A 26,361-nucleotide genomic window follows, 5' to 3' on the forward strand; every position below is an offset into this window, starting at 1 on the left:
AGTGCACTGTCACTCTAGTAATCTGCATTTCGTAGGCAGGGCCCAGATTTCAGTGAAGCGCTAATACAAACTGCACGCCCGCCCACCTCGGCGGTAAGGATGCAAACCGACGTTTACGTGAACTTGTTTTTTTTTTTTTTTGCTCGTGCCTAATGCACTCTTTCAGGGTCATATGCTCTACGCTGGAGTTAATCTCGACCCCGCCGCGAAGAAAATTAACACGAGCAAAGGTGAGCGCAGCGACGTAAGTAAATTTATGGGGGATGTGCAATAACTTTAAGGGACACTAAAGGCAAATAATAAGTCGACGTGAACTGTTGAAATAGCGTTCCATAGACCTCGTAGTCAAGAGACGTGCGTGAACAATGTGAAATGATGAAACGTGCACTACTATTTTGTGCGGATTCCAAGTTTTGAAGAACGAGAGTGTCAGTGCCGGGATCCCGCACAGAGCTTGCATAGTCGAGCTTGCGACAAGCGAGAGTCTTACATAAAATGTGCTTTAGAATGGAAGGTGCCCTCTACTTAATTATGACATTATCCTCGAATGCATATTATAGCGGAGCAAAACAGGGGCACCGAAAGTTGTACACAAAAGTTGCACACAGAAAGATGACACAAAAAGTTGCACACAGGACGACCGCTAGCCGCCCTGTGTGCAACTGTGTGCAACTTTTTGTGTGAACTGTCCGTGCGCAACTTTCTGCGTCCCTGTCTTGTTCCGCTATGATATGTATTCAAGTCAAAACCAGCTAGCCCAAATTTCAGCTTTAACTGAGACATTCTCTTCTACTGTGACCGAAGGCGCAGGAGGTTACTGCGAGTACAAGGAGACGCCCGCAAGTAAAAAGGCCGCGACGTTCGAGGAGTACAAGAAGAGCGTGTTCTTGGTTTGCGACCGCGGTGATCCGGTAGAGTTCAGCTGGACACCGGAAAAGGACACACCCGACGACCTCTACTACCAGGTTGGTGCTAGCATTGTCCCTCGTCATCCAATCGTGAAGACGTGGTTTGTGAGCCAGAACACAGCATATCAGATTGGGATATGTACTACCTTACAGACTTGGTGTGCTTTGTGCCTTGACACCGCAACGAGGCTGGAGTCCCCAGCAGAAGACGCCACACCATGCTGGTGTGCCCAACAGTACATACCACGACAGGATGTTACCGCCAGAATACATCAGTATGGTCTGATGTTAACACCAAAGCGCTACAAAACCCAACGAACCCATGTACTCTGGTGGGTTTTTCAACTGGGTAGGCCGACACACATGTTTCACTTAATATCACAAGAAAAAAATCCTTAACCACACCTTTGTTCTTGGCCGTGTTTTGCGAGGAGGATCGCGTTTTATTGTCCTGGAGCCGAATACTTGATTCTCTTTCGCAATAAGTGATTTTTGCAATTATCCGGTCGACTTCTCTCTTCATATACAATATAAGAAAAAAAACATGGTTGATTTCTTCATCATAGGAATCAGTATAACACGAAAATGAACCGTGTCTTCACACGAGTAGAGTTGATTGTCTATTGCACATTGACCTGAGAGCTTGCACAAAGTCCATTGGTGTTTGGCAGCTATAGCGTCGTTTGACGTTGATGCACCTACGTAGACGCCTAGTGGCACATCTCCATCTTGACGGCTAACGCCAAAGGTCATGATAACCATCATGACCTTTGGTCATGATGATTATATTATCATTATCATCGTTGTTGCATGTACCGACTGAAGCGTCACTCTGCTATAGGCACGGGGATGAAGGTCCAACTTCCGGCATGGAGGAAGGAAACAGTTAGAAGATAGCATTGCACAATGAGAAAGAAAGAAAGAAAGAAAGAAAGAAAGAAAGAAAGAAAGAAAGAAAGAAAGAAAGAAAGAAAGAAAGAAAGAAAGGAAGAGAGAAAGAAGTATATTTTCCAGACAAGCGGACTGACATAACGTCTCAACAGGACCCTGGCTGATATGATAAGCACGTACGTAGATGTAGAGCACAAGAATTGGGACAACACCCTACCCTGCGTCACATTCTCGTACAACACGGCTCATCAGGAGACCACTCGGAAGGCACCCTTCAGTCTTGTTTACGGCCGTGAAGTTACGACAACGTTAGACGCAATGCTCCCTCACGAAAATGATGGCAGTGAGACGGGCGCTGAAGAGCTTGCACAACGAGCATAAGAAGCTAGGCAACTTGCCAGGTTACGAATCACCGAACAACAGGACTATGACGCCAGACACTACAATCTCGCTACAGACCCGTCATGTACAACGTGGGTGACAAAGTTTGAGTCTGGACGCCTATTCGTCGGCGTGGGCTCTCTGAAAAGCTGTTGCGAAGGTACTTCGGGCCTTACGTAGTTCTCCGACGCATCAGTGACGACAATTACGAGGTTGTTCCGGACGGCTCTCAGTGCTCAAAGCGTCGAAGATTGTTCATCACCAGAAATAGTTCACATACTTCGGATGAAGCCATAATTTCAGTGACTAACAATGCAGTTTTTTTTTTTTTTGCTTTCTGAACATTGATCATCAGGGCCATGTTCTTTTTTTTTCAAAGGGGGAATGGTGCCGCGTTTATGTTCCAGTGGCGATGACAACGAAGAAGTGCGATAGTTCTTGGTTCAGCGTAGGGACGTAGAAGACGTTGATGTCTTTTCAGCGACTGATAAAGTGTATTTGTTTGTGGTTCTCCGTGTCCTACCTGACACCACGTCGCTACAATATAAAGCCTTGCGGGCACTCCCCATGTGACACGTCGTAGCGTGGGTTTGTCAGAGCACCATGGAACAGGCGTTCATACATCTAGTGTGATGTATTCTACTAAATGTTCGGCGACTGTGACGTCGCAAGACGTGCTGCAAACAGTGGGCGCTGAGTGCCACAGCGTTCGCGTTTGTGCGCTGCGGTTTGCTGCGCATGCGTGCACTCCGCGCTCATGCGCAGTGGCTTGGCATGCGCAGCGGCTTGGCAATGAAGGGAGGCTACAGAGCCGAACCACGCGTGTGCTACCGCTGAAGAATATAGTCCCACAATTGTGTCCGTGTTTTCTGCGTGAGAATACAAAACAACATTACTTTATGTTCTACGGGACGCTGTTTGAAAAGAGGGTCAGCGCGCACCAAGGAGATATTTATATTTGTTTTGCTTTATGCAGTTTCATTTCGCGTTCGCGTGTGAAAACGTCGAACCTCTTACGTGCACCTCACAGTCAAAATGGCGTTTTCGTCTTCAGGTGAGCTCTCGTCACCCTCCAGCTTTTCCGACGACTCACCGAATGAGCTTCTGACGAATTTCAGTAAGAAATGGCTGTCTAAGACTGTGACGGCCGCTCAAATAATCAATAATCAAACCGCCGTCACAGAAGATACGGAAAGTTCACAAACCAAAACTTAATTCGAAACGCGCCGAACCGGACTACTTCGCGGAAGTACATGTGCAGTAGCTCCGCCCCCGTAGCCTTTCCTTCATTGCCAAGAAAAGTTGTCCGCGAGTATAGTTTTCTCGAAGGCAGCGCCGCTTCTTGGCGTCAACTTCTTTTACCTCGTTAGCATCACAGAATAGAGCGGGTATGGATTAGAATATACACTCTAATTTTAAGTACTAATTATGGTGCGCATAAAAACACCAGTCTATACGTACAGCAAGCGGAATGACTCCACAGTGCAGCATCGAGGCTCTTCCGCTAGTCTGCGCAACATACCTGCTTTGGTAATATTTAAATTCAATTGAAAAAAATATGATCCTATACTCAAATCGCGAAAAGCAGGCTTGAATGTGTAACTATAATTCACGGTCTTCTCATTTCCACCAGGATCTAGTCACATGTTCTGGCAAGTTGTCGGTCCCTTCAAGAAAATTCGCGGCACGTTTTCTTTTATTCCGACATTTGTAATTAACGACACTTTATTGCGATAGCAATTATATGAACACCCTCGGCGGATTTTCGCCGTCACAGGCATGTTCAAATCGATAACGTCGCCCACACATCGTATGTTTAACGTGCGCGAGCGCTGGGGAGGAACGCGGCTGAAGCAGAGATGAAACGAACCGATCATCTCCGTCGGATTCAGAGCCTGAATGTCCAACGAGACGGAATGTCCAACGAGACTGAATGTCCAATGGGTCACGTGACCGGCGACACTGAATGTCCAATCGAGACGGAATGTCCAACCGAGACGGAACGTCCAAACGAGACGGAATGTCCAACGAGACTGAATGTTCAACGGGATGGAATGTCCAATTTAGATGAGATAAACGCGCCCCAGTTTAAAATTTCTCAGACAACTCATTCATTGGGTTAAGATAGATAGAGTACATTATTTTCCTGTTGCTCAGTGAAGGCCCTCTGCGCCCTTCGGGCGCGGAAAACTAATCGTGGCTTCGCCCTCGCTTCGCGAGTGCGGCCATTTCGCTAAGGCTCAATGGCCGGTTGGCAGGGTCTCCGTCACGTGCTACTGGCCGCTGTCGCGGCCACGCGCTGTTTAGCCCGCGCGCCTGCCCCTTCGGGGCAGGCGCCCGTCCGTGCCAGCGTCCGTGGTGTGCCCGTGTCACTGGGGCGTCCAGACGTAACTGCAACGGCCCCTATCGTTACGTCTAGACGTAACGCTAGGCACTGCCAAACGGAAAAGCGAAATTTGTGACCGGGACGGAATGTCCAACGAGACTGTATGTCCAACGAGACTGAATGTCCAACCGAGACGGAATGTCCAACGAGACTGAATGTCCAACCGAGACGGAATGTCCAACGAGACTGAATGTCCACTATTGGACATTCAGTCTCGTTGTACATTCCGTCTCGTTGGACATTCAGGCCGCAAGCGTCTCCGTCGCACGAAGGGCGCATGCGATAACATCATCGTGCGTGCGAGGCTTTCCGTCGACGGCTCCTCTAAAAGACAGGAAACGCCCCACCCGCCTTCCGTCCGGCGAAGGGGCGCGATCGGGGGGGGGGGGGGGCTGCGTCTTTCGAGCAGCAACTGCGAATCTTAATCATAAGGGCTTGGTCGCGCGCGCTCTCTCTCTGGACATACATCACTAGACGGTTCATATAGCCTTGTACGTGATGTGCTCTCACACCGCTTCGCGTAGAGACGACAGGCAGCACGAAAATCGCTTCGCTCCATGGAACTGCCATATTCCCCTAACACCAGCGTTTTGTAGAGTTACGCGAGATCGGATCCAAAAGTTAGCCGCTGGGCTTACTTGTATTACGTTAGAATTTGCTGCTATCGTATCCATTGCATCGCACTTGAGGTGAATTCGTGATTTTTTTGTCTCATGGCATTTCACTTCTTGCAGTGCTACAGTCATTATTACCTCGGTTGGAAGATAAAGGTACACGACAAAGGCAAGGGCCCGCAGCCCCCTCAACCTCCTACCCCTGCCCCAAAGCCAAAACCGCCAACAAAGCGGAAGCCGAAACCACCGGCGGATAATAAGCCGGAAAAAAGTGCCCACTCAGAAGACTCTGGCGGTTCTGGCGACGCCGTTCGACCGGCGCTTCCGCCGTTCATGTTCGCCTGCGCTGCCGTCCTCGCCACACATCTCCTGAGGCGACAAGCAAGTGACCAACATGTCTGACCGCGTCTTGCAGTAAACCACTGAAGCACTTGAGTTGTCAATGCTCCTTCCTTCGTAACATTTATGGCAGCGCGGCAAGGACTACACCCGGGGACAATACATCTGGCTGTGCGACCAAAGGTTTACGGCTGCCTAGTGACCGCACGTATCACCCTCCCCCCAACCCGCCGCAGCGGTCTTGTGGCTGTGATGCTTGACTGCTGACCCGAATGCGCGATCGAATCATGGCCGCGGCGGCTACATTTTGATTGAGGCGAAATGCCAGAGGCCCTTGTGCTTAGACTTAGGTGCGCGTTAGAGAACCCCAGGTTGTCGTAATTTGCGGGAGCTCTCCACTACGGCGTCTCTCATAATCATATTGTTGTCGTGTAATAGCCAGGGTTTCTTTTCTCAATAAACTACCCATTCCTCGGCAGATCCCCAGAGTGGGTGCGCATTATTAGCTTATGGAGTCTGCATCTAACTTAGATATTTCACCGTCACAGGTCTGAGGGTGATGTAGCCTCCTTACTGTGTCCATTGTGTGAAGTGGATGACACTATATTGGCTGCCTTTTGTTGTGCTGTGGGCGCTTTTCATCTCTAAGAAGCGACAAATTTGACAATAGCGACAATAAAGGCTTGCAGCTAACTCCTTCAGGGTATACGGTCTCTCGTGATTCTACAAAACGTTGGAGTTAGGGGACACGGCCGCTGCAATGAGCGAAGCGGTTTTCGTTCTGTTTGTTGCCTCTGTGCGAAGTAAGCGGTAGGAACACAAAACGTACAAGGATAGGAGCCGTCTACTGCTGTCTGTGGAGATAGCGCGTGCGACCACGCCCTTTTTATCAAAGTTCCCAGCTGCTGCCCAAGGTACGCAGCCCGCCACAACCGGCGACCCTTCACGCTCCTTCGCCCAACAGAGTCGGCCGTCGCGTTTCGTCTCTGGTAGAGCCGCGCCCGTGAACAGCCTCCGCAAGCTTTCGCTCGCACATAGAAGATACGACGCGTGAGGCGATATTACCAATTTTCACTTTATATGGCACATCACGGCGACGGCAAAAATGCGCCTCGAGTCTCAATGCAATCACTATCGCAACAAAAGCGTTATAGAGAAACGGCTCAGACTAATTGTTATAAATCATTTCATACTGGACATCCATTTTTTGGGAGCATGTTGTGCACTGTCATGGGGACGTTTGATCGGCTGTAGAGAAATTTCTAGTTCAGGGCGATCTTCAAGGCAAGTTTTCTATGAGCCATTTGTCAGCGGAATTGAAACGCAAGGCTGCCAACATATGGGTAGAGATGGCGACCCCCGATGGAGGCAGTCGTCACGCACACTGTGAACTCTTTTTTTTTCTCTTATTTATCAAAACAGAGTTCCTTTCTTTAAATCTAGATTTAAAGAAAGGAACTCTTTTTCGAGAGGTGTCTGCGAAAGAATTCCTAACAATTTTTCGTTAAAGTCTTTCTAGAAATTTCTGCTCATTTCAGCAGTAAATTAGCTTCGGTTCAGTGCCACTCGAACCACGTCCAGTCCCTCGCAGTGGGTACACGCGCCATCAGCAAGCGAAAAAGAAATGGAAAAAGTACTGAACAATTGTGCAATATTTGCAGCTTTTCCTTGATACATTTTCTATTTTTCATTTCTCTTTAGCATTACGTAGCGTTCCATAATAGTAACCAAACGTATAGCTGCCCACATTTCTCGGCTAATACTCCAGTGTGGGTACGAGCCATATTACGCGATCATCATAAAGACAATGATCTTTATTTTCGTATCAGTACAATGCAGTAATAGAAAAAGCCGTGCGGAAAAAGCTTTCATTCAAACAGCTTGACAAATCATTGGGTCCCCGCATGAGCGTAGACAGCAGTTCTAGAAGGATACACGACACAAGAATACATTAATACAATACATGAAAAAGATCTTACTTACGAACGTAGTACAGGGATACTTAAAATACAATCATATATTCTTACGGAGATATATGCAGTCTTTTCCAGAGACTAAAACAGTTGTCATTCAGGCAACATGACGAAGCCGCGGGCCCCCCGCATTTGCGTTCACAGCACTCTTGCAAGCATACACAACACAAGAATACTTTAGTACCACGCATTTTTCTCGACTCTGCCTTTTTCACAAAATTTACTTCCGTAACAGCCATCGGCGTAATGAACTAATCACAAGACCGTCCTACCACTCCGTTCGCATTGATCGCTCCCACAAAGTTGGAATCATTTCCTGTCATACTGATCACTGTTATCATAGTTTTATTCCACGCACATCACAGGATTGGAACCGCCTTCCCGAAAGCATCGCCGCCATTGAAGACCATCAACTGTTTAAAACATTAGCTACTACTGTATAAATAGGAGCCGAAGAACTTGTATTTTTACTTACTATTTGCTGCGTTTTTTGCTTGCTTTTACTTGTTTTTTTTTTACTGACTCCCCTCTGTAATGCCTTTGGCATTGAGGGTATTAATAAATGAAATGAAATAAAATTAATAGATCTTACTGCCATATTGCAGGGATGCATAAAACACAATCATATATTCTTACACAGATAAATGCAGTCTTATGCAGAGACCAATAAGGAAAAACACGATGTATAAATTATTATGCAAGTACATTTCCGCTCGTTGCTGAGCAAGAATGAAACAAAGCAAACATACTGTGTTTATCCAAAGAGAACGGAAGACCAGAAAGTCATCATTATTTTAACTTCAACATCGACAACAAGTACCTTCAGAGGTGCAATTCTTATTACTGTCCTCTCTTTATGGATATTTTACATATTATATGTTACCGGCTCTTTATCGAGTTTCTTGGTCCAGAGTCCGTGTGTGTGCCACAGGGAACCGAGCTCTATACACCTACAACCAGCGATGTCATCTTTAATTCGCGATTGGTTGGTTGGTTGGTTGGTTCCTTAGAGGAATAGCTCAACCCACTACGGGGGATCGGTCACGAAGCGTGCGGCAGTAGACTGTGAAAAAATAAAATAAAGGGAATATGCGAAAAAGATAATTTATAGTAAAGAAAAAATGTTGGGGCAATTTTGATTTTTTTCGTTTTTTAATGAAATGTTAATTAACCGATTGTTAAATAATAGAATTGAATAAATAAGCAATTACAGAAATTTAAGTAAGGGAATGAAATGATATATTTCTACTTATAATATTAACATGGCAGTCTCTGTTTCTTTCATATAAATGAATATGGCATCATATATGCCCCTGTTGCATTGCCCTAGTGCCGACGCCCCCAGGGAGAGCAATACCGATGTGGAAAGCTCAAGGCCAAGTTGTTCTGTATATAGATTGCAGTGTATATCTTAACTTTCACGACATTCGTACGGGAATGGAGTGCTGTAGAGAAATTCATATGCGAATCAAATCGATTTAATAGATGCATCAATCGCTAATTTCTAGCTCATGTCCTCCTGTCTTAATGATTTTTTTGTTTCCTTTAAAGGTTACGTAGCATGATTTATGTCGGAGCCCAAAATTGGTATTCATTAAGAATAACTTCTTTCTAACTGATGCCCCCTTTAGTAAGATTTGAAAAAAAATTAAGAACATGTGACCCGCCCGACTCTTGGCTGATCACCCTGAGTGGGTGGGTGCCTGTCATCTCAGTAGCATCATCATCGTTACTATAAAACCACCCAATTACTGGCCAATCCCTCACAGTGGGTATGAGCCACAGTGACTAGGCGAACGACAAGAACAGCGAGCTGCAACGCCATACTGCTTCACCGATAAGCATGTGTCGACAGCACGGACCCCTGCAAGTGCTCGTGCTGGCCGTCTGCCTGCCTATTCACCAAGGTAAGCGCGGTGCAGCGTCGTTGCCCCAGTACTATGTGCCTTTCGGCTGCGTTCTACGGGTTACGTAGCCACAGGCACTCGTCGCCATGGGCCTCGTAGTCCACGTTGCCACGTAGCCACGTAGTCCCATTGGGGCGCAGCGTGCGCTTGAGGCGCAACGTCCACATAGGTGGACGCGATTTGTCTTACAGCGTAGCAGGTAAGCTTTTCATTATGCCTTGCGGAGTCGACAAGAAGCTGTAGATGTACATGTAGATCCTGTACTGCTGGCTCACACCCACTCAGGGGGATTGGCCAAGAATCGGGTAGCTTAGAAAAAATATTTAAAATCTAGAAATCAGAATTTCTTATTTTGTATAACAAGATTTCTTTACAAGTTAATTTTGCGAGAATAGTAATTAAAAAAAAGGAAATAGGTTGTTGGAATTAATTTTCATTAAATAAGATATGAATTATTGTAGAAAAGAATCTTGCTGTATTTTGCTTTTGGTTAGCTATGGAACTTTGGGACTGTGGTTATTGTGTAAATCTTTTTGATTGTTCTATGAAATCTTGCATGGCCTCGCATACTTTCCCGCTGCTGTGCCCAAGGGTAAGTGCACCTAGAGATAGTAGATTTGAGGTTGTCAACTCAAATCCCATGATGCGTAACGGCGTTTCTAGAGATGTCTTTCGTAATGTAGAAAATTTTTGACAAGAGATCAGAAAGTGTTCTGAAGCTATCGTCATTAGCGACCGGCGCGCTCTCTCTTCGTCCTCTTCTTCATGTTCTTAGTCTTCATGCTTAGCCAAGCCAATCAAGCCAAGCTAAGATCAAGGTAATTAAGACCATGCTAATTAATACCACACCAAGGCCTTGTAAGAAAGACCATGATAATTAAGACCTTGCTAATTAAGGTCATGCCAACTAGAACGTGCTAATTAGGACTATGCTACTTATTTACGTGTTAACGCACCTCTAATTAGGACTATGCTAATTGAGACCACAATAATTAAGACCTTGCTAAATAGGAGTGTGCGAATAGGGGCCTTGCGAATTGATACCTTGGTAATAAGCTAGGTCAGCCATAAACTTTGCTGCTAGTCTATCCTTTCACCACTAAAGCAAGCTGCCTACATATTTTGTCAGTTCTTTGGACTAGTGGGTGAGAAAGACCAAGATAGAATGCGCATTGGATGAACTGAGCCTTCTGCACAGTCAGTGTGACTGGAGTTAACCACAATGTGCTGCGTATGACCGTAGCCAATCACTTTTGGGAAGGCACCTCGATGTTCGACGTGCCGTGTTCCAGGACCAACGTCAAAAGTGTTATTTTTCTTGGCTCGAAATGAACACAGTCGTAAACAAATTGCCCATACATTTCAAGCCAACGATTTGATTCTTTTTTATGCAAAAATGGAGTATGACTAACTGCAGAATAATTCTAAGTTTAATTGCACGCTAATTACGATTAATTACCGAGGCTCATACAAAACAACGTATTACTTTGTTTTCTTTCTTGTAATGTAATACTGACTGCCCTGAAATTGTGTTGCGCGAATTTGACACATTCATAAACAGTCCATCGTATTTCGCACCTGAACAAATATTTCATGGAAGTGACTTTAATTCGGGATAGTGTTCGCGTTGCCTTTGTCGTTTTATAGCCTTGCCGCAGGCATAGTCGTAAGTAGATCCGAAATTTTGTTACGTTGCAACGCCAATGCCTCTTGGTCGCAGGCGTGCTGGCCGAGTACTACGGCAAGTTCGTCGGGTACTTCAAGACGCTTGAGCACAATGTCTCGGGTTCGGTGTACGCGGCCAGCTGGAACGCCTTCTACCTGGTCAACTTCACCTACGACGGACGCGGACCGGGTGTGTTCGCATCAATCAATCAATCAATCAATCAATCAATCAATCAATCAATCAATCAATCAATCAATCAATCAATCAATCAATCAATCAATCAATCAATTAAGTGGTCGGTTGGTCAAGTCAAGTCAATCAAGCCATTTGATGAATCAATCAATGTCGGCGTATTTCTCGCCGCAATCGAGAGTTCCGAGATGAAATTTTTCCTCCATCACGCGGCTGATTGGCATTGCTGTACGAAGGAAAGAAGGCAAATTTTTTTCGAGGGACTCGTTTCTTTGTTAGTCTCAGCTAGATGAAGACAACAGAAGACTAAGCCAAGGAAGACATGGGGGGCATTAATTGCTATCTTCTAATTGCAATGTAGTAATTAAGACATGAAATTAATTAATATGGAAGGAAACTCACCCTTTTCTTTGGTGTGATCCAATCCCACAACCTTCGAATTGCTATATACGGATGCACTGAGCCTCTTAATACTGGGCGTATGCCATCGCCTGACATGAGCAACGATTCATTTTACCTGAGAACAGCGTATTTACTCGATGCACTGTGCCTGCTCATTGGCGCAGAGGCCTTCTTCTGGGTCGGCACCAACGCCACACCCGACATCCATGGCGAGCCCCTTGCGGACGAGAACGGCGCGTGAGTATACGTTGTCACGCGTGAGAACCAAGTATACCTGCTTCTTAGGCATTGTACGCGACACGGTATACGTCTGTACGCGACATGTTTTGCGGGCACTTGTCTCGAACCATTGCCACCATGCACTTGCATCAAAGCAATTTCATCAAGCACTTGCATCAAGCACTTGACATCAGTCACTTGACGTCAGGCAGTTGACATCTGGCACTTGACAACTGTCACCTGATATCGGGCACATTTGCATTCGAACGCACATACGCCAAGCAATGTTGTTGACTGCGTGGATATGCAAACAAGGCAAGCATAGGCGTGCGCAGGGTTCCCGCCTTTCCTGGAGTAAGTAAGATGGGAAGCAAACAGTTCGTGGAATGCAACAGCAGGGGTCTTCGGCCGCCTTTACAATCGAAAACCTGCGTGGCCAGACATTGCCCCCTCCCCGCCCCTCTAGTGCGCACGCCTATGAAGGCAAGTAACAATTATATGACATATGGGGCCAAATATGGCCGTGAAATGAAGTTCCTTTCGCGCCTTGTAAAATGAATATTACCAGTTCTGTAGGTTGCATTGCATTAGAATTGTACCTATCTTAAGCAAATGACGTCTTATACCGTGTCCGTTTTCAGTTTGCGACCTCTCGGCGTCTACGACCGTGCGACGATGCTCATTAGGCTGAGAAGTAATAGGAGGATAGGCGACTACCGCTACCTGTCTGTGTACACCCCGCGTTCATCGGTGAGTGTTGACGCTGCGAAGGCGTGTCAAGTGCAAAAAGCTGTACGTTTTCTCGCGCTAAAACCTGTGGGATATAGATGTATCGCGATGGTACGCATAGAGTTAAATGCTAATTAAATGGGCAATGACACGGTCACCCAACAAATTGCGGTTTACAGCGAAATATAGAAGTAGAGGGTCTATTGTGCCTGTACATATATGAAAAATGGACTGTAAAAGAATATTGCATTGCAAAATGAGCTCTAGAAGTCGCTGGCTATAAACCCCGCCCACTGCCAGCGACCGCCATTTTGCCGTGGCGTGTGTAACGTCACGTGCTTCATGGAGTGGAGCCGTCGTCTTCTACCTAAGTTTCAGCCGCTGCAAATCGTTCCATTTTCAATGCCAAGCTGAAGAAGGCTGAAATAGCTCCATTGTACGCGCGGCTGACTACGAAACAAAATCATTGACCGGAATACAGACGCTCGCATAGCAAGTGGCTTGTTACGTCACGGCTCGCGAGTGCGCCAGTGTAGTCAGGCTCTCGGGCCTCTCGCGTATTATAAAAATATACATTATAAATTAAGTGCTCGACCATATGCGCTGAAATTTCGCTAACTTGCTTGTGAACACCCAATGATTAACACACATATCACAGATCATCAGCGAAAATAGGGTGTCATGACCACTTCAAGGGTTAATTAAGTACAGTGCAGACTGGAAATATCTAAGGTATATAGACCATAAATGACTAAAACTATAACGACAAGTGGTCAAGCATGGCTAGTTAAAACCGGGGGCGCTGTACTTGGCATCGTCGAATTCCGCCATATCATCGACCTTGATAAATCCGACATTTTCAACCAATCGGCGATGTATAGGAAGGCTAGAATCCAGAAAGAGTAGACATGACAGCGAATTCGACTACAGACGGCAGAATTCGATAATGTGCAGAATGGCACCCCGTGCGACTTTCGTGGCGAAAGTATTCTTCAAACTTTTTCACATTTTTCATCGTGCGAACACTGGTATCGAAGCGCGGAAGCCGTGCCTTAGAGTTTTCTATACACATCTATTTACATCATTTTCACATCCGATGGAAAGGAAAAATGACATGCTTAAGATATCATAAGAGATATAAGAAGGTAGCTGAGTGGTCTTCGTCAGTACCAAGTCATGCCTCTACGACTAGTCGTAAATTATAAAACAACAATAATGGTCTACAAGTCTCTAACAGGCAATGTCCCTCTTCACCACTCCCTTTTTATGCCATCACAATTGCAAACAAGAGCCCGTCATTGCGGTAACTTCCTAAAACCACTGGTTAAAAATATTTATGGCAAAAGGCGACTTTATAGCGTTGGCACGTCGTTGTGGAATAACCTACCAGTTCAAGTGAAACAACACCATGCTTTCATTTTCATGCTTAAACGTCATTACAAGGAACTGTATTAGACTATTTATATGTTTAGTATTAAAAAGTGACATGATAAACTAACTAATGTTTTGTATGCTGACCAACAATGCTATTAAACAGAAGTATAGAAATATTAGATGTATTAATTATGTTCAGTATGCAAACCAAAAACCAGTTCAACTGCTGTGTATAAGTTATATGTTTTTCAATGTGTTCTTTATCTGTGTATAAGTTATATGTGTTTCAAAATTATCCATATCTTAAACTAAAATGTCGTTCATTGTATAACTTTGTCTCCTGCCTGTACTTTATGTATACTATAGTTGCATGGATCCAAACTAGCATTCTGCTAAGGATCCAGATGTTGCTAACATGTTTTTGTTTTACTGTATTTCATTTAATGATAATAAAGTTCAAAGTTCAAAGAGACCAAATAATGGTACATCTTAGCAAAGCGCATGATCCGGCTAGTTGGTATAGTCCATGCTGTCATCTAAGCGCAATAAAATATTGGCGCTTTTGTGTGCAGCATTCATTTTGTCCCTGTCGAAAAATTATTTTGCGCTAAGACGACATCAAGGCAGGTGTAGGCGATATCCTAGTTGATATTAGGAAGAAATCATGGACCTGGGCAGATGATGTCACGAGATGGACGGATAACAGACGGTCGTATAGGATACGGAGAGATGTGAAGCGCGGCATAGGACGGCAAATTATTAGGTGGAGCGGCGAAATAAAAGAAATTTGCTGTCATAAAAAAATTCAGGAGCCCTTTCCTTGTCGGGAAGATGGAGGGCAAGCGAAGCTTGACGTGTGCGTGGCTGATCTTCTACTATTCTTTGTCTTTCTGTCTTTCGTAGTATCGCATTGCACAATTATCCCTCCTAACTTATTCCTTCCTCCATGCCGGGAATCGGCGCTTCATCCTCGTGCTTGGCAGAGCGACACTACCGTTGCTACGGGCAACAGCGACGGTCATTCGTTCGTATCCAGGCGACGATGGAATGCGGCAACGTGAAACAAGTCGCCTCGATGAAAGATCAGATCACCATATCGGAAACGGCCCGTCGCCGACAATCCCACCACCGAGAGATCATCGATTATTGGACAACGACGTATACAAAATACGCATTTGATCGGCGCACCTTCGAGTGTCGCGTTTCTCTACACTCACCGGCGCCGGGTTTCTCGAGCACAACGCCGCCGTCGCCGCCACCAAAAACTGTTACTCATCAAAAATTTCGCTTGAAACACACTCGGCTCGCGGACGGCAGGGCGGGTTGGAGGTCACTGGGACGGGCCTTCGCCTTGCAGTGGACGCAGGATAGGCTGCAGGAGTGAACCTGGATGGGCTGTTTGGTATATGATGAGACGGGAACTGGTTTATTACTGGGATGTGCAATATATTCGTCACCGCCCCGTGTCCAGCGCTGTTTGTTCCCGCTTGCCGTCTTAATTATAGAAAAGGCTGAGGACGATGACGATGATGATCGACGGTGCGCGCGTTCTGCAGGCAACTTTCGGTTGGGCGGCAATACCGGATAGCTTCGAGTCGCCTCGTCCGCAGTATCTGGGTGTCCTAAACGGCATCGACGAGGTCATCTCCGACGGCATCGTTCTGCTGGACTCCAGAACCATCTTTCTGCCGAACTTCAGGTTATTCGGGTCGCGCACAGGTGAGCCATTCTTACGATAATGTACCGCATATAAACTAGCGATTATGTATCAGCAAAAATCAAACCGATATTAATAATAATTATTGGGGTTTTACGTTCCAAAGCCACGATATCATTGAGACGCCGTAGTGGAGGGATTCGGAAATGTCGACCTCCTGAGGTTCTTTTTAAGTGCACCCAAATCTAAACACACGGACCTCTAGCACGTTGCCTCAATCGAAATGCAGCTGCCGCGGCCGGGATTCGATCCCACGACGATTTTCGATGCCAACGCTGGCAGCAAGCATGCCCGCCAATGAATTCTCAGATGTTATACCAGTTGGCGCACTGAAAGTCGTCGGGGCACGGGGCTGTAACCCTTTTAGCCCTTCCTAATCCGGCAGTGGTATTCAGGTTACCAATCCGGTGGTACAGTGGTTACGGCGCTCGGTTGCTGGCCCAAAGTTCGCGGGTTCCATCCCGGCCGCGGCGGTCACATTTCGATGGAGGCGATATGCTAGAGTTCTGTGTGCTGTGCGATGTAAGTGCACGTTGAACATGGTCGAACCTTCCGGAGCCCTCTACTACTGCGTGCCTCATAATCATATAGTGGATTTTGGCACGTAAAACCCGAGGTCTTATAGTTTTCGGGGCAACCGCTGAAGGCCAGCGCTGACGCATCGGTCGTAAAGCCCCTGGATATTTTTGGGAAAGTACCGTCTTTCTTTTAACCGAGCCGCCACGCCGAGCACCCTCCTCTCCCGCATTCCACCTCCCCGCTTCACGGGCCGTAGCCCGGGAAATGCGCGCAAACCTCTTTCTTTTTTTCTTATGTTTTCATTTTTCACCTAACACGACTTCGCGGTCACCAACGTTGCGCGCGTTATCAGCGTGACATAGCATTCTTGATAGGAAAGTGTAGCGAGCCGGGTTATAGGGCCGGCGCCCACACGGTGGCCGTTTGCGAGAGGATATACATATGGTTTGGACACTTGGGAGAGGATATGGAGGAGAGTGTCGCTACTTTCTATATATTAAGGGACTTTAATCGGTCGTTTTAGTGTCGTTTGTTTGTTTTTTGTTCAGGAAAGGCTCATTTCATGGTGGGAAACGGCAGGGTCGCCACCGGCAACGGCTACGTGTTCGACGAGAGCAACGGGTAAGGCGGCCCTCGCTGTCGGACCGCGTGTGTGTTCCGAGTGCCAAGCATGACTTGCAGATAAGCACATGCGGTGCAATAGCGCCAGCCGGAGCAAGATTGTAGCGCTGCGGTTACGCCGGCTGAAAGCACATATTCACTTAGCGATGGTGAAGGGATGTCGGAGTTGGACTGTGTCGAAAGCCACGTTTTCCATTTTTTCGCGTTTCTTTTTATCGCGTTAGTACTGCATTATCGACACGCGCACACATCTTCGAAGTGTTACCATCTTACCTTGAGGCTGTCGCACCGTTGCTTTTGCTCAATCAAACCCTAGAACTAAATTATCGGCGTGCTCACACTAATGGGGCATTACTGCAATAGAACCGGTGGTCACTTGGGCAAGAACGTGACGTTGACGCTGAGGGAAGGCTACAGCTGGGACCAGTTCGAGTGGTTCGCCGTCTGCTGCCTCAACTCGTCTCGGGACTTGACTCACGTCTGGCTGCCCTTCTCGGAGAGCCTCACTGTGCCCGTCTACGAGGCCGTCTCGACACAAGGTAAGGCGTTTCATTCTGTGCCTTAGAGTATACTTGAAAGAAGGGAACCATGACAATATATAATTCCGTGTTTTTTTTTTTGCGTACCAAAACCACAATATTGTTGTGACGGAATGAGTTTACTTACAGATGAGATGATATGATAGGGAAGAAAGAGCAGTGCAATTGCGGGTCAAGACCAGTCCTAATTGTTCGAAAGACTTTCCATGGCAAAAAGAAAACAAAAAGCTGCCCGGGAATATAGAAGGCTGGACTAATTTGGGGGGGGGGGGGGGGGGGGGGCTGGCTCCTCCCTTGCCTACGTGCCTGCAGCCTAGGGTTCTTTAACGTGTACCTAAATATAGATGGCTTGCACTGACGTCAGAAACCGCCATGTTGGTGCACCGCAGGGTAGGACGCAAGGTTAGTGACGTCGCGTTAAATGTTATCATTACATCAATTACAAGCTCTTTTGTTATTGACGCACAGAGGCTAATAACTTTGTGGCCAATCGTTATCGTATTGAAGTACGTAAAGCGCAATGTGATTATGCTGCCTTTAAGCCATCAAAAGACGCCATGATGGTGAACCAGTACGTTATGAAGCTGCGCCCATGACGTCACGTGCAATCTATTTATATGCACACGAATCCACAGGCGTGCTCAGGGTTCGGCGTTAGAAGGGGCAAAGCTAGCCCCCCCCCCCCCTCCCTTTCAATTGGACGAGTCTGAAAGGAAATAAGCTTCGAAGTATATGCATGGAGAAATGAAAATGAAGCAATGACGTGCTGCTCACGACAGCCTTCCTTTGGTCCTCGGCTTTCCGGAGGCAATATAAGGAAGTAAACAGTTCTTGGTATGCGACTTCAGGTGCCGTCGGCCGCCAATATAGTAAAAAAGATACATGGCCATAACCCTGAGCAACAAAAGAATTGCGGGACAGGTCTGACCGAGTGAAGACGTGGGGCTGACTCCGGGTGCCCCCTATGGTGATTTGGTGTTCGTATTTCAATCGCCGAGCACCGTACTTGCGTTGTTCAGCCCTAAATTGTCGCGTTTTGATTCGTCGGTACTGTAGATTAGGGAACTTCGCCCGTGACGTCGTGTGAAAGCTGTCGATACGTCATAATTGTCGTAATCTCAACTACATACATCATCAGCTGCGCGCTCGCTTTCGTTCTAGAATCCGTGACGCCGTCCTCCTCGAGTCATCCGAAGGCTGGTACTGCGCCTTCGCACGGAAATGGCGCCGACAGAGCGTGGAACCAATCGGCCGCTCGGAACCGGGGCCGACCGCCGGCCAGGGTTGACTCCGACTCGTACGGCGTGCGAAGGACGGTGCGTGTCGCCACTGCGGACGCGCCGGCGCTGCCGGACCTCAGCTACGACGGACGGGCCGGTCTGCCAATCGGAAATGTACGTTGTTGGCCTATAACTGGTATAATATGGAACGAAACAGGGGCAGTTGAAGGGCTCGTTTTTCTTTGTTAGACCCAACCTTAACGAAAACCAACAGAAAACCAACCGAAATACTCGGTAAAGCGGGCCGGAGGACGACAGCCTTTGTAAGCATCGGACGCGTTCGTTATACAAAGGTTGCAGGTTCGGTCCCTGCTTGCGGCAAGTCGTCTTTTCGTCCACTTTAATTTCTACAAATCTATGTCATAATTACTGCAACACACTCAAAAGACTACAGATAACGCCTCCCATACCTTCCTTTACTCACTGATTGCGTGTTTGGTTTTCATTGTGGTATAATATTAGTGGCGTGAGCAACAAGTAACACTCTTGTTTCTTTTCCAAGCACTTCCGTATGCTTCCGGTTTTCCGAATGTTCAGGAAATTTGCTTTAAAAATACAACTGGTACGAAATCGATGGTTTCGGCTTCCAGTTGCGTTTTACTGGATGCATATGATATTAGAGCATAAGAATACCTAAGATAAGGACCAATTAACTGTCAGGGTAGTGAATGAAGTTTAATTGACTGAGTTCATTGAAAGAGCGGACGGTTTTCTTGTGGGCAGATAGGATCGTTGCGGCACATGGCGGCGCAGATCTCAACCATACGCTTCTTTTTACGTGGCCTCCGAGATCCGCTTCGGCAGTGCGACGAAACACACAAAGTCAATACAGGAATACACCAGGGCACAGGAACGCCGACGGGCGAGCTCCACTACCAGGGATTAGGGTCAGGGATTAGGGTCCCCTTTGGTTTTTTAGAAGGTGGTATCGAGCGTAGAACTGTTGTCATTGGGAAAGCGTGAGACGCTGTGAACACCTGACCAGAGAACACCTTGCAGAACAGAGAGGTGTACCTAACCTAAGGAGAAGATGGTGAAATGGTGAAAAGGAGGCAGGCGATCGCTAATCGCCAGTCGTCCACGCGTGTATACTCCCTGGTCACCGTTATATATATATATATATATATATATATATATATAGATATATATAATATATATATATATAATATATATCTATATTTATATAATATATATATATATATTATATATATATATAATATATATATATATATATATATATATATATAATATATATATTATATATATATATATATATATATATAATATATATATATATATATATATATATATATATATATATATATAATACATATATATATATAAATATATATATATATATATATATATATATATATGGAAACATACAAAGACATATAAGTTGTGTTTTCTAAAACGTAAGCTCAGAAATTCTTCTTGCATTAAGCTTCTTAGTCAGTTACTTTACATATATAAGACCTAAGCTAGACTACTCTTGCATTGTATGGGACTCCTTTACTAAAACCAACAATAAAAAAATTGAAACAGAGCAAAGAAAGGCTGTTGAGTTTGTTTATTCTAAATTTAAAATTACACACTCACCGATTGAACTCATGACTGCTAACATTGAATAACTTCAACTACGACGACGAAAAAAGAACCGCCGGTAGTTTCTATATGTACTTCTTAATAATAAGTTAGCCCTTGACCCCCATGCATGTTTATGTCCCCTGTCCACTAGACATACACGGCATCGTCACACCCATTCATTAACCCCGTATTTTGCTACAACTAATGCGTTTCAGTTTTCTTTTATCCGCGTACTGCATTAGAGTGGAACCGTCTAACTGATCTTAGTCAATTTTTGGTAACTTAGAGCCTCAATAGGTGTTGTTAATTTGTGTTACGTTTCCATTTTGAGTAATATTTTCTCATGTTAACATTGACACGTACTGTTAATTGGTGTTCTTGTTTCCATTTTGCGTAATATTTTCCCATGTTATACCTTGTGTTTTTGGTTTATGCTGCCTCTTGTACCTTTCTTGCTTGGACCGATTCTTGGTCTGCAGTACGCAATAAATACAAAAAAAAACTATCTTCTTTCTTGGCTATGTCTACCTCTTTAGGCAAGGCATGATTAAGAGTGTACAATTGCGCAATATGAAAAACACTTGAGCAGAAGGTGTCGCTGGAGCCGACGTTTCGTCAAGTGGTCTTCTTCAAGGCAGCCACTGCCTGTGAGTCGCACAATACAGCATTCGTAAAATAATGAGGCAATATATGCTTTGTTCGCACTCGCCAAAGTCATCTCTTTGTCAACCTTCCCATTCTAGACAACGGGCCTTCGAGCCAACCATTTTGTTTATCATCATCGTAATAATCATCGATACCATCGCGGTCACATAATTTGAATTCCTCATTTTAGCTTCGACAAGCAGTGGTTGGGCGGTATCAAGCACCCGTCGACCCGTCGAAGTTCGGCAACTGCGAGACCATCGTCGACGACACGATACAGGTCGCCTGGCAGCTCGACACGACCTCCATCACCTTCGCCGTTCGCGCCAGGGCCAGTAAGTGTAAACAAATGGTGTACCGCAGGGGCACTGCCGTGGCCAGGAGGGGGGGGGGGGGTTGAACCCCCGAAGTTTTTCAATTTTGCATGTGTGTATATATACAAGCACACGTACAAATGCACGCACGAACATACATAATTATGTTTACTTTTCACTACTTCTGTTTACTTTTATTATAAATGTGACACTTTCTGTTATGTGTATTTCTAACTGGGCCCCGCACAAGCCTTCGGCTATCTGACCGTGCAGTTAGTGCATAATTTGTACAAGATAATGCAATAAAAACATTCATTCATTCACATAAAGTATGGCTGAACCCCCCCCCCCCTCCCGGCCACCTCCTGGAAAATTTATAGCTACGCTACTGGACAGCGGCGTGGCTTAAAACATTTTATGGGGGGTTACGGGGCTTCACCTAACTTTTAGTTCGTTCGTGTATTTGTATGTGTGCGTGTATACGGAGGCCGCAACTGATATTGTAGCGAAGCTTGGAACGCTATATTGGTTCGTCCTCTTCAGCGCCCTGTAGTGGGTCGTCCTCTTCAGCTCCTTTCTGAGAGAGCGCCGCTCGTGCTGGGAGTCCGCGCTCCGTCTTGACTGTCACCGTTGTGTATCGTCGCCGAGCGGTCACCAATAAACGCCTTCACAGACATATTTTAATCTGGCGACGTCATTTTAGAACTGGGCCGCGACGGAACTTTTTTTACCAGAAGAGATGTTACCAACAGTGGTGCCGAAAATATGTTTGCGATTGAAGTGCCTTGTCAACGATCTTGTCCGCCGCAGTCGACGTTACTAGACTAGTCTAACAACGTTGGCCGCGGTGGTGTAGTGATTACGGTACGCGCAGCTGCTGATCCAAACGTCGCGGGTTCCATCCGGCGGCCGCGGCATTATAGAAGGAAGCGAAATGCTAATGCTAATAATAATCAATCAATCAATCAATCAATCAATCAATCAATCAATCAATCAATCAATCAATCAATCAATCAATCAATCAATCAATCAATCATTTATTTAACGTGCCCAGGAACAACCGTAAGGTCTTTGTGCAGGCGCACGCAAAAAAAAACAATAAAAATAAACTATACAATACAGACAGTCTTCAGAAATAAAAAGAGCAAATACACGTAGACAAAGAGAAATGAACACAAAAGGGGAGGAGTAAAATAAGACAACACGAGAAATATTGAAGGGGAATGAAAAATTAGATTGCATATATACAACTATGCGGAAAGACGGAGAAGGGAAGACTTTGTACATTGTGCCATACTATGTCAAAACAGTACAAAGCTCGGATAAAAACAATGATTGTGGACTATGAAAATGTCAAGATCAAGAAAATTAACATTATAGAGACTTTGTATTCTGTGAACGGTAGAGTGTTGGAAGAAGCAGGCGGGTACATGAAACGGTCTGTTCTCTCTGGTTAACTTACGCGGAATTCGAACATTAACACAATTGAGAAGTACAGGGCAGGATATGATACCGTGGACTAGCTTGTAAAGAAACAAGAGATCAGAACGATTTCGTCGGCAGTGAAGTGATGGCAATGATAATAATTCAGCAGTATTTGAACGAGATTTTTTAGCAAAGCGATGGTTATATATGCTAAGGAATTTTTTCTGGACTCGTTCAATGGTGTTACCGCTGGATTGAGCAATGCCATTCCATATCACGGACGCATACTCCAGTTGAGGAAGACATAGCGCGGTGTACAATTTTCGGAAGGGCATAGGAGAACGGAATTCTCTAGACAATCTGCAAACACAGCCTAGGGTGCGAAGACCCCGCAAAGCAACACGCTTAGCGTGAGCAGAAAAGTTTAACGTGCTATCAACAACAACACCAAGATCACTGATCTCATAAACCTTGCATAAGGACACAGAATTGACAGAGTATTGAAATGACACGCTAGATGTTTGCGAGTGATAGACATGAATTTTGTCTTCGAGGCATTCAGAGAAAGGTTATTAGCGTTGCACCATTCGGAAAAAGAGCGCAAATCTGACTGCAGCAAGCGACAGTCGTTAACTGAATGAATTTCCTTAAAAATCTTGATGTCATCGGCATACAAGAGGAAAGAAGAATTACGAATGGCAAAAGAAACATCATTAACGTAAATTAAAAATAGGGGTGGGCCTAATACTGACCCTTGAGGGACCCCACTAGTCACTTTATACAAAGAAGACGTTTGGCCATTTGCCGCTACATAACAATATCTATTGAGCAGATAGCTCTGCAGGAGATTCACAACCGACAAGTCAACACCAAATTGCGCAAGTTTAACCATAATCAGTGTGTGGCTGACTACGTCAAAAGCCTTGCTCAGGTCACAGTAGAGTACGTCAACCTGTCCTCTCTGAGAAATAGGTGTGGAGATCTGCGTCATGAAACTAGCAAGATTTGTGGTAGTTGAGCGGCCAGCGAGAAAACCATGTTGATTAGGAATCAATGAGCTTTAACACTAAAAGACAATATTTTGTGAAGAGCCAGCTCGAAGATCTTTGATGTGGCACATAGTAGAGAAATCGGGCGATAATTAGAAACATCTGTTTTAGAGCCCGACTTAAATACTGGGAAAACACGAGCAGTTTTCCACATGCTAGGAAATGTGGAAGTGTCCAGGCAGTTATTAAATATCGTAGTCAGTACTGGGACAAATATACTACTATAAGCTTTTAGTATGGCGGAGGGGATGCCATCTGGGCCACATGATAAGGATGGTTTTAAGCACTTAATGCATTCGCAGATAAGATTTTCATCCAGCGACAAAGCACTGGGTGAGCGAACTGCCTTAGGCGGTCTGATATCAGTGCTAGAGTCTGAGGCCTTATAAACGGATGAGAAATGTGCGGCAAAACAGTCAGCGACGGCATGCACTTCTACCCCATTTGAGTCTAGTAGTCTGAAAGACTCTCCGCTTTTGCTGGACCGTTTACGTACATACTTCCAAAATTCAGCTGGCCTGTCAGAAGCGCTTTTTTCTAAGAATTCAATATACGAACTATGATCCCGTTTATATAGGCGTTTAGCGAGAGTTCGAAAAAAGCTGAACTCTTCCTTCCACTCGCTCGATGGAGAACATTTAGATTTCCTGTTGTGCGCGATCTTTATGCTTCAGTGCACTGATAAGTTCAGATGAGAACCAGTGGGGATATTTACGTTGTTTTATGTGTGTATTGGGGAATAAAATTACGCATGCTGCTCAGTGCAAGCTCCGCAAACTGATCAACCTGGTCATCAACATTCGGTTTGTCAGTAACCTGTGACCAGTCAACGGTGGACAAGTGATGATAGAGGCCCGTGTAATCACCTCGCTTGAACGCAAATCTTGGAGATTTGTTTACGTAACTGCTGTAGCTCGTTGTTTCGGCTGATGCAGATAATCTTACGTTAAGTGGTGGGTGGAATTTGTCCGGACGTACAAGAGAGATGTTGGAGCGGGAAACTTCAAGGGGTTGATCGTTTGACCACACACAGGTCTAAGACGTTGCCACTGGAATTGACGACTGAATTATGTTGCACTAGGGAATTAAACGCCAGAAAGTCCAAGAGCAGGCTGCACTTTTTCTCTGTGAAATGATTGTAATGAGAAAAGGTAAGCGTGCTCCAGTCAATTCCAGGTGCATTGAAATCCCCAAGAACAATAATTCTGTGCCCACTATGAGAAGATATCACAAGTTCAATAGAAGACATGACATCGTGAAACGAGGCAGGGGAAATGCTGGGCGGTAAATAGAAGCATCCAATCAACAATTTTTCACGGCGCTCAAGGTTGATTTCTAGCCAGATCGATTCTTCGATAGTTTCTAGGTCTTTCCGTCTAACGGATTTCAGTGAATTGTCAATGGCAATCAGCACGCCACCGCCTTTCTGTTTGGTTTCACTGAAATCTCGGTCACGGCAGAAGGTGGTGTAGGTCGGGGGAAAAAGTCCGATGAGGGAATTTCAGTGCCGAGCAGGTTTCAGAGATAGCAATAATAGGAAAAGCAGACGAAAGAACATTAGAGAAAAACTCGAGTGTCTTGGTACGCAGACCCCGAGCATTTTGGTAGAATATGTCTACGTCACACGGCACTTTGGATTCCAGTCACTATCTCAGAGGGATGAAGCATGTCATCGCGCAGCTCCCCACGAAATGGCTTGAAGAGGCATCCGAGGGGCCACATCGAAGGGTCATTCAGGCGTTGTAGTGTTTCCTCGTCAACTTCAATATAGAATGAAGAATATGACTGGAACTTTGTTTGAAGTCGCCGGCAGGAGATGGGAGGACAGATCCAATGAAGCAATATGTTTCTTAATGTCAGCAGTAGTGGTGTCCGGGCTCAGCTTCGTAACAAAAATGGCCTTTGGCCATTGTGGCCTTTGTGGCCGTTGAGCTACAGATATAGTGGATGTTTTCATAACTCCAAACGAGGCGGGTTTCTTCTTTCTTTCACCCTCAGTCACCGCTGCAGAAGAGGCTGTCACAGGCATCACACTGACACGCTCCGACGTGTCTACGTCAGCTGGCGGCGAAGTCGAAGATGAAAGAATTTTGGAGAGGGGTTGTTCGGAGAACGCAGGTTGCTTGGAGGTCACAGACGGGTCAACGGTCACATGCGCTGGGGGTTTCACAGGTGCCTTCACTGCCACGGCGGCCGTGCGGCGCGTCAGCTCCTCATAATAATAATAATAATAATAATAATAATAATATAATAATAATAATAATAATAATAATAATAATAATAATAATTGTTGCAGTTTGGGTCCCAGAACCACGATATGAGTATGAGGGACGCTGTAGCGGAGGTCTCCGGAAATTTCAACTACGTGGTATATTCTTTAACGTGCTCCTAAATCTATGTACACGGGCCCCTTTCATTTCGCCGCCATTGAAAAGCGGCCGCCGCAGCTGGGATTCGACCTCGCGACCTTCGCTTCAGCAGTCGAGCAACATAACCACTAGTCCACCGCGGAGAATAGGGCGGCATGCTAGAGACACGTGCACTGTGCGATGTCAGAGCACGTTAAAGAACATCATATGGTCGAAATTTTTCTGAGCACTCCACTATAGCGTCCCTCATAATGATACCGCGGTTTTGGCACGTAAATCCCTGCAAATTGTTATCATGAACGACCTTTCAACACA

At 45.6% G+C, this 26,361-nt stretch overlaps 1 protein-coding gene across 1 annotated transcript in view; it reads left to right on the forward strand.

Annotated features, from left to right (window-relative positions):
- LOC119375056 (uncharacterized) overlaps positions 1-26,361 on the forward strand; it is a 90,678-nt gene that overhangs the window by 42,847 nt on the left and 21,470 nt on the right. Inside the window, exons 14-25 of the mRNA XM_049411137.1 lie at positions 167-230; positions 805-965; positions 5,301-5,579; positions 9,348-9,399; positions 11,120-11,254; positions 11,824-11,896; positions 12,520-12,628; positions 15,592-15,700; positions 16,766-16,838; positions 17,202-17,377; positions 18,539-18,771; positions 21,080-21,224. Coding sequence (XP_049267094.1) covers positions 167-230; positions 805-965; positions 5,301-5,579; positions 9,348-9,399; positions 11,120-11,254; positions 11,824-11,896; positions 12,520-12,628; positions 15,592-15,700; positions 16,766-16,838; positions 17,202-17,377; positions 18,539-18,771; positions 21,080-21,224 — 1,609 coding nt within the window. The remainder of the gene's footprint in view (positions 1-166; positions 231-804; positions 966-5,300; positions 5,580-9,347; positions 9,400-11,119; positions 11,255-11,823; positions 11,897-12,519; positions 12,629-15,591; positions 15,701-16,765; positions 16,839-17,201; positions 17,378-18,538; positions 18,772-21,079; positions 21,225-26,361) is intronic.

This window comes from Rhipicephalus sanguineus, chromosome 11, assembly GCF_013339695.2.
Source record: "Rhipicephalus sanguineus isolate Rsan-2018 chromosome 11, BIME_Rsan_1.4, whole genome shotgun sequence".
Lineage (NCBI taxonomy): Eukaryota > Metazoa > Arthropoda > Arachnida > Ixodida > Ixodidae > Rhipicephalus > Rhipicephalus sanguineus.